The 9,622-nt window shown below is 35.9% G+C and overlaps 1 protein-coding gene across 1 annotated transcript; it reads right to left on the bottom strand.

Annotated features, from left to right (window-relative positions):
• Window positions 1-6,473: 6,473 nt before the first annotated feature.
• On the bottom strand, window positions 6,474-9,305 carry LOC113299000. Its single transcript, XM_026547926.1, has 2 exons — window positions 8,458-9,305; window positions 6,474-6,814 (listed from the first exon to the last, which is right to left on the bottom strand). Exons 1-2 carry the CDS (start codon window positions 9,181-9,183, stop codon window positions 6,653-6,655), a joined length of 888 nt encoding a protein of 295 aa, XP_026403711.1. The 5' UTR covers window positions 9,184-9,305; the 3' UTR covers window positions 6,474-6,652.
• Between the last annotated feature and the right edge of the window lie 317 nt (window positions 9,306-9,622).

The following is a 9,622-nucleotide window of genomic DNA, read 5'->3' on the forward strand; positions in this document are numbered from 1 at the left end:
TTTCCGTTGCAACTAATAAATTCCCCCGTTTCAGGAAAAGTGATACTTTTACTTTAGGCACAATTTTCGAAAATTGAAGCGGTATTTCGTTTTCCTTCGGTCAGCCCTCCCCGTAGTGGCAACGGTGTTCTAGTTATTTGTAAAGTAAAAATAAAATTATAATTTAAAAAAAAAATATTTTAATATAATTTTACCTGGTACTTTTAGGAGCGACCCTGAAAGAATTAGGGGCGACTAATAAGACAAAAACGGGTCACCCAAACCTAAAACGAAGCCACCCCTTATCTCCCATTTATCATAATAAGCCAAACTACCCTTAACAATCGGTAGTTATTATTACAGTCGGTAGTTAATTATGATCTATTTTAGTTTGTGTTACGAAAATTACAATCGGTAGTTAATATTGAAATCGGTAGGTAAGGTGTATATAATCGGTAGTTAAGTTGTATATATTTAGTGTTAGGATTCTTTTTTGAGTTATTTAGTTTTAAAGTTTTTAGTGGGAGAAGAAGAAGAATAAAAAGAAGAAGAAGTGGGAGAAAACAATTTTTCTTAAATCAACAATAAATATGGATGGGTATGAAGAAGAAGGTGAGATACATCATGAAGAACATAATGTTGAAGGTTCACTGTCGTTTAGAGAAGACGATTTGGGGTATTTGTTGAATGATCCAAATTTTTGTGGAGGAGAAGAATCCCTAGAAGAAAACGAAGAATCACACGAGATCGAAGTTAATAATGGATCAAACATATAGGTATTGTGTTAAGAAACTCAAATTCCCATTTTGTGTGCATTTGTATGCGTTTTTAAACAAGAAAATTCGATTTTCTGCATGCATTGAATACCATGAACTGCCCATAATCGATAGATGACGGAGTAACATATCTACAGATTATAAGATATTGCATCCCAAATATCTACAATCGGTAGTCTTGTGGACGTAGAATACTACCGATTATGAAAAACCTCCAAATTCAATATTTCATATTTTCTTAATCGGTAGTTGTTGAAATTACTTGACTACCGAATGTGATAGTCGCCCCAAAAACAAATTTCTCTGAAATTATAATACTTTGGTTTGTTTCATCTTTTACAATCGCCAGTTCAGGAAAATGATTTACCTTCCGATTATAGTTATCGCCCCAAAATGAAATTTCTCCAAACTTGATATATTTGTAAATTTTCATCTTTCATAACCGGAAGGTTATAAAATAATTTATTTTCAATTGTGTTACATTCGGACGTTCATAAACAAATTTAACCTCCGATTGAACTAGTTTTTGTTTACAGAAAGCTGTTAACTTTTCTATATAAAAACCGGTAGTCTATCGTAAGTATTTTCTTACCGATTATGTCATAATCGGTAGTTAACATTCAACTCGTGCTTCCGATTATTATAGTGTAACTTGTTGTTATCATATGTAGGCTATTGTAGTTGTTGATGATGATTTCCATTTGAGGCCTGATACTTCCCTACGCTATGCAAACGATTTGGTACGCCAATGACTACTCTTTTATTTTTCAAATAATGTTTGTTAAATGCTTACGCTTATGAGGTTTGTTTTGTTATATGCGCATTAGTCATTTGCAAGTAAGGATGAGGCAAATGAATGACTTAGTAACAGAGCAAAAGAGAAGATGTGCATGGTAGTTCAGAACAATTGCGTGAAGAACATTCGGTTTGAGATGATTTGTGAGCAAGGTGGGAGCAAAAGAGTTACGAGGGAAAACGAAGAGGAAATACCGAAGTAATACAAAGAAGATAGGATACACATTGAAGGTTGTCTTTTATAAGCCCGACGGTAAGGAAGGTAAAGAGTAGAAAATGTTTAAAGTTGCTAATGGTTGTCACAACCACGATGATCCGAAAAGTCTTGTTGGGCATGTAATGGTTGCTAAGTTAAAACCACATGAAATGGAGACGGTGAGGTCTATGATGATTTGTAAAGTGAGTGAGTTCTTAAGTAAGATAAAGGCGGATGACCCCAACAACTTGTCTTCTTTGTCTATAATCAAGTCGGCGCTAGATACGATCAAAAGGACATAGTGGGATGGTAGAACGGTCAACAATTGGAGTGGTTAGCGGAGTTACATGACTACACGTTACGAAAGGAAGAAAAGGATGGTAAAGCGGTTCGTATATTCTTGGTACATCCTTTGATGATCCAATTGGCACAATGCTTTCATCAAATTTTGTTGATAGATGCTACTTCTAAGACAAACAAATATAACATGTCGTAGTTGAACATTTCTTGCCACATTTCCGACAAAAACACGTTCACGGTGGCGTGGGGTATAATGAATCATGAAAACGATGTGAGTTTCATTTGGATATTGCAAACATTGAGGTCAGTTTATAACGACGAACATTTTCCAAGGGTTATTGGAACGGATAACGATCAAACCTTAATGAATGCAATAGAGGTAGTATTTTTATTGGGCACCATTTGAACATTTTCCAAGGGTTATGCATCTGGCGCACCATTTGGACAAAACCTTGAACTTGTTCTGCTGTTTTTATACATGACATAACATCAAACGGTTATTACCTAAGATACATAGCCGTAATATAAACGAGAAGAACATAATAATACACACCAGTCTAGCATAACCACTTGGTTTGTCTTTGATGATACACTTATAAGGGGCGGTCGCCGAGGTGGTTTTTGCTTTAAGTTCACGGATTACACGAAGATGAGAAACCTTCCGATACCAACTCATATAGCCTGGAGAATTTTCATCACCTCGGGTGACATTCTACCAGGGGGACCAAATAATTCATCATGTTATTCCAGTTTTCAGTAACAGATGGTTGGATGTTGTAAACCATCGTCATAGAGTCACCGTTTAAGCGCACTGTGCCAACTCAAATTTGCATCTTCCATGGCTATTATGTTGGTGTTGTACATAACCATGTTGCCGCATCACCCTTGAGGCGTTGTACATAATGAATTCCGTGGGGTGCCACAACATTCCAAAATATATGGGTCAAGTCGGACCGACCAGTTATGTGTCCACTAACTCGGTCTTCCTTTACCCGTGAGGCATGCGTCTGAGGCCTTCAACGAGTCCAAAACCTCCCTCATGCGAATCAACTGCTGCTCCTTTATCCTAGAACGGTTGTCATCGAAGACGTCCTTTGTTCCTCTAGGAGTACCTTTCTGCCACTTCGGGTTCTCTAAGGCCAACTTCAGAATATAAAAGTGGTCATAGATCCACATTTATATGGATACAAAACCAAGTATTAGAAAATTGATTCTTCAATTGGAGAAACAAGAAAAACACAACTATTAATGGACTAATATAGTTAATAAAATAAAATACCTGGAGTAGAGTAACGTTCCCGCCAATTTGGCTAATTCCTCACCTCGACGCCTTTCTAAAATCTTCCATCAAGAATGCAAGGCATGTCGTTCCCCAAGAGTACTCACTAACTTTATTGAGAGGATGCATTAATCGTAGTAGGTTGGCGTCGAACCGGTAGCCACTAGCATTGGGAAAAATGACACATCCCAATACACACAAGAGATATGCGGTGGCCGCGTATTCCACTTGGGCATCGGTTAACGTCCCTTTATTTTCTTTCTCCAAGGTGACTATGAACATATTCGTCAGATGACCCATGTTGAACTGTCTAGTTTTGTATTTAGCGCACCTCCCGAACTCAATTTTTGATGTCGCTTCATCCCAGCCAAAACACTTATTAGTAAGATCATAAAGTTTTTCCCAACTGCACTGCTTTGTGTAATTGAACTTCACAACAATGCCATGGTCAGCGAGACTAAGAATATGCACAACATCATTCGGGGTAATCGTCATCTCCCCGAACGGCATATGAAAGGTGTCGGTCTCAAGATAGAGTCTCTCCACGAACGTTGATATCGCCACCCGGTCGTGCTCCAACATTGAATACTCGGCGGCAATATCTAACCACGAGTTTGCAATATGTTGCTTGAACCTTTCACATTCTTTGTCTGAAGTCCAATCAAGTATTTTTGTTGGTGCAGCCGTGGGTTTGAGTAAACCAAACGCACCAGAATGAAACTATTAAACACGCGACAAATTAGAAAATAAACATTAGAATATTGTAGAATTTGAACAAGAAGACAATACGTTAATAAAAGATACAATTCTTACGTTGGTTTCGTAAATATTTTTGGCCCAGGAGTCTTTGTATCCAAATAACAATTTTCTTCCATCCTCTGGTAGCCCCAAGATACTCTAACTTGGCACTTGGTTCTACACCTTCTTGATTTCCTTGTGCGACACTTGGTTCTACATCTTCTTGAGTTCCTTGTTGAGTTATAAGTTCTTCACCTTGTTGAGTTCCTTGTTGAATTCCATCTTGAGCACTTGAATTTACTTTAGCACTCCTTTCTCTCCTTGCACTAGTTGTCACTTTCTTACCCCCTGCTCGACAAGGCCCTGAGACAAGTGGACCTTGGGATTTCTTACTCTCATATCCCTAAAAAACAAAATAAAGGACAATTGGTTTGTAAAAATCTTTTAACAAACTACACAATCGAAAGACAAAAAAAAACAAACAACAACAACCGGTTATAAACATTCGATAATAAAAATTCAACATTGTCACCCGAACACATATAATCAGAAGCCAAATGACAATTTTATCTTTTGAATACAAAACATTCGGCAGATAACCAAAACTATTTTCTACCGAATATGCATCATTTTGAGTTCAGAAAACTCTTAAGTTGTTTAGTCAAAATAATCGGAAGAAAGTATCCATACATATCTACCGAATATGCATTAGAAAATTATTAAGTTCTTAAGCATAAATAATCGGAACCAGATGAGCATACTTATCTACCGAATAAAATATAGCCCCAAAATTATTTCAATTTCAAAAACACATAATCGGGAGTGAAGTAAATTTCATTTTCTTACGATTAGTCACAAAGTATTTGAATTGTTCAACAAGCACAATCGGTAATAAGTTGAATTTAACTTACTTCTGATTACGTCTTTATATCTTCTAATCCTCTAGTATAATCGAAAGTTAAAAAAAAAAAACTTCTGATTATTGTCGATTAGGGTTCAGTGATAATCAACGATATATAATCGGAAGAAAACATATAATTTTAACTCTCAATTCTGGTCGATGTTCTTGAGGAATGATGAAAATAGACACAATCGGGAGTTAAAAACAATAAGTAAACTCCCGATTATGGGTAATAACCGAAAACCCTAGATTTTTTTTTCATGGATTCGTCAAATTTAAGCAACATAAACCTATAAAATGATAGAATCTTACCTAATTTGGGCCATTTGAAGTTGGTGGAGAGTTTGATTATCATAATCACCACCAACACCTACATCAGCGGCTTCGTCTTCTTCGTGTTCTTCGTTTTCTCCATCATTTTCAGTAACTTCTCTTTGTTATAGGAGTGTTTTCCAATGTTTGGATCATCACCACGGTATACGTTTTTCACTCGAGCTTTTCTGGGTTCTTTAGTTATAGCCATTGTTTTATAGAAGAATCGACGACTCACAATGATGATTAATTGAAATGGAGTTGAACAAGGGGAAAAAATTCCCTCTCTGCAATCGGTAGCAAGAAGAAGAGGAAAAGAAGAGAAAAAAAAGTTGAAAAGAAAAGAAAAAATGAAATTGGGTTTTGATTGGTTTTATTCGTCAAAGGTATATAGGTAATTCTATAATCGGTAGTTTCTTAACCATCTCATTATCTACTGATTTTGGTCACAGTCGGTAGTACAGTGATGTTCATTTTCTACCGATTGTTATAGTAGCCCCATATTCAATTTTTGCAAAACAAATGAGACTTCGAGTTTTTCTACTTTAACAATCGATAGTTTTGTTATGTTTATCATCTACCGATTGTGGTGGTAGTCCAATTTTAATTTTTTCAAAATAAAGCAATGAAGAGAGGGAACAAAATAATAATCGGCTGCTAAAATTAATATTTAACTACCGATTGTATAAGAGCATTTAGGCATTTTTCTAACCACTAGGACATCCCACAACAATATCTATGAGATGGGAATAAAGAGGTCGCCCCTAAAAATGTCAGAATAATTTTCCATTATATTTTTTAACTATTATTTAAAAAAATTGTTTTGATATAATTTTCCATTATATATGTGAACTATTGTTTCTACCTCACTGGTTTTGTCCGCACATGTAATGCTAGCTTTGCCATCTACTTTTTTGCAACAGAGTAAACAATGGAGACTAACTTTTTAGAGATTTTATGATTTCCCTTGTGGAATTTATACAACCTAAAAGTCAACTGGGGTAGACCGCGCAGGCCAGCCTGAAGCACCATTGTTTTGGTTACAAGTATACTACTGATCGTAAAGATCTAAGTTTTATAGTTAACATGCTCATTAGCCATTCTTGTATGATATTCCATCATAATGTTTTGTGTGTATAACTATTATTATACATATTGCCCTCTCGTGTTGTAAGAAGAACTAGAAAATTGAAAAGCTAGACTTTGAAGAAACATTTAGATTTCCAAACTTTTAACGCCAAAAGATAAATACTGAGTCGTTGTTATAAAGACATACATGGGATTTTTAAATGTCATAAATATCACGAGAAATCAGATGTGCAGATAATTGCAGAAGTGCCCGTATGCAAGGACAATTGAGGCACATAATAACCAACTTATGTGTACACTAAGCACCCTTGGCAACAAAGGAAAGCTACCAAAATGCCAAGAACGGCTCCGGCGAGTACCTGTGATGGTGTGTGACCAAGGAGTTCCTTTAGCTTTCGTTGACTTATAGGATGCCCTTGAAACAAGTCCTCAATGATAACATTCAAAACCTGTTGACAAAATGGAGGAAAAATAATTTAACGAGTACTTATAGCAGAGAAGCATTGCAACATACAGACTACAGATATTTAGAGAAAAAAGAAATCATCTGATAAAATGAAATCCAGAAAAAATAAGTTTGATTTTGCTAACCTAATGCTGACACGGGTGACAGATGGTGAACAAATTGAACTGTATAAACATTTAAGATGAGAGAGTACTCACCCTTAGAACCACAGAACAAATAAATAAAAACTGTGAACAGTCGGAAGGAAGTAGGTAGAAATTGTCTAATTGCTGATAGTTTTTGACCTTTTATTTATTATATGTCAAACCACTATGTAAAATCTGAACATGCATCTGCATGCATGCAAACCAATTTCTAAGGATGATGATAGGCTGTTAGCATGAACAGACCTCCCATAACAACATTTTAAAGTCTACATAAGATACAACAAAACAGCTATAAATCAACTCAAGCTACAGAAACCCAGCCTCTTTTTGCAGCTAAAGAACCTCCCTAACAGTGGAGATGAAGAACGACGAAGTATCAACACGACAGGAAAATCTCAGCTAGAATCCGAAGGAACAAAAAGAAATTTCTGATCTCAAAAATTAGAAAACAATGAAATTGTATCCATCTTCAAACATTTATGAAGAGTCTTTTAGTTTGCCGTTTTACTCTAATTTGAAATTGATTACAGAGATTGTTCAAAAGAAAAATTATTCAAGACGGGAGATTTTCCCCGAACTATAGTATATAACACGACAGACAATGGAATCCTTCTTTCCTAATATACATAAAAAGAATCTTGGAAGGGCGACAAACAAAAGCATTCAAATCAGAAATGTCAAATATGTGATATTAAAAAGAAAGGCAACGGACATCAAGATTAGCTGAAAAATAAAAAGTTACAAGCTTCACCCTTTAAAAAACCAGGACCACGAGTTCATTAACTCTCAACCTTGATAAGCATTACAAAACTTTCTCCCTCGAGACATCCAAAAGGATACAACTGGAGAAATTTAATGGAAAAGATACCTAATCTATTTGAGTAGGTGATTAGACTTTAACGTGTAATAGGTGGGAAGAAAATATTGTATCCTAAAACCTTAAAATCATCCGAAAGCACCTATTCACAACCTTGACTAAAGCTGCTAGCTAGATTCCTCGTACAAGATTTATGAACCCTCAGCAAACTCCAACTGAGACACAGCCAAATCAACATTGATAATAGTTGACATATTAGTACAACCATAACAATTAACAGAACATAGATTAGCAATCAACAACTTAACCAAGCAACAATCTATACCCTTATCTAATTAGTCAAACGAAAAATTACCTCCGACGAACAAACTATAACCGCAAACCTTCACAATAACTAACAAAATAACACAACTGTTTAAGGTCGCCAGCAGATCTAATAGCTTTTCTTCTAACCATCTGGCAAAATGAGTGTCAAAGGCATATGCCAGTAAGGGCATGTTCAAAGTACCATTCCAGATATTGGCTCATCGCATGACCCTATCAGGCACTGCCAGCTGCTCATGAGTCATGAACTATATCTACAACTATAAATCTTAATTCTAAATCAGAAGATTCAAACACTTAATGAAAAGGATAAGCATACAATAAAGAATCGGTGTATACCTGTGCTTGCATACCAGCATGGCGTCTAACTCCAATTGCATCATACATAACAATAAGACTAAAACCCAAACAAACAGGAAACAAAGAATCTGCTACACCATGACAAAGTGCTACTGATGTGGTAAGAGCTGTACAAAGTGCTGAATGTGAAGAGGGCATCCCACCAGAAGCAAATAAAACTCTAAAATCCCATTTCCTATCAAAACAGAAATTTATAAACATTTTCATAGATTGAGCTATTACCCAAGCAAACATACTTGATACAAATGTCGGGTTTCCTGCTAATGTCCTTACAAATGGACTTATTCGTACTTTAGCACTTGTAGTCACACTTAGTAGTGCCATTCCAATTCCTCCATTCTGTAAATACTCCAAACCTTTCTCTCTGTCTAAACTTTCATCAATTTCTTTCACACATAAATTCCACTTTTCTACTGAACTTCTAAACATAGAAATAGCCCGTTTTAAAATTGGAGCTAAAACCCAGAAAGGGTTATTTCTCAGACATTTATGAGACTTGTTTTTCAGGGCTTTCGGATTTAAAGGTAGTTTACATGATGAAACTGATGAGATTTCATAGTAATTATTTCTAGACTTATTAGTGCTACTAATACGATTGAAATTTGATAATGAAAAGGGGTTAATATTAAGAAATTTGATTCTATGATTCTGAAGATTGAGAAATGGAACCCTAATCGAGGGTGTAAGAAAAGCTATGGAGTTCATGAGAGAAGAAATCTTCTCTGGTTTGCTCCAATCAGCATAGCTGAGACATAAACTCAAAAAGAAAATGGATTAGCCACCTAATGATGGCCTGGAACCGCTGTTCTTGTGGTTAGTAATAGTACGTCTTGGTCGATTATACCCATATCTTTAAATGGATGTATCCTCGGTTGAAGTAGTATATTACTTTTATACCGTAATTGATTCCAGCACTCATGGAAACGGATCCCACGTTATTTTCTCTTTTATTGAAGCATTTTTGTTAACTGCTTCCACCACTGTCTTAGCATCAAGTTCAAAATGCATTTTCTCCCGCTTTAGCCTTTGAGCCCAATTCACAGCTTCCCACAGTCCCATGTATTCCGCTTGCTCTACTTTTCTAATTCCCTTCAGGTAGATGCACCTTGCTGCTTGCTGAGCACCTGCAAAATTTAGAATTATT

This window comes from Papaver somniferum, chromosome 7 (assembly GCF_003573695.1).
Source record: "Papaver somniferum cultivar HN1 chromosome 7, ASM357369v1, whole genome shotgun sequence".
In the NCBI taxonomy this organism is placed as follows: domain Eukaryota; kingdom Viridiplantae; phylum Streptophyta; class Magnoliopsida; order Ranunculales; family Papaveraceae; genus Papaver; species Papaver somniferum.

Excerpts from the sequence above, each read along its gene's own strand:
- LOC113299000 (XM_026547926.1), bottom strand. The coding sequence starts at position 9,183 with ATGAACTCCATAGCTTTTCTTACACCCTCGATTAGGGTTCCATTTCTC. Across the intron at positions 6,815-8,457 it reads ATGCTGGTATGCAAGCACAG|GTTTTGAATGTTATCATTGA; the intron begins GTATACACCGAT and ends TTTTGTCAACAG.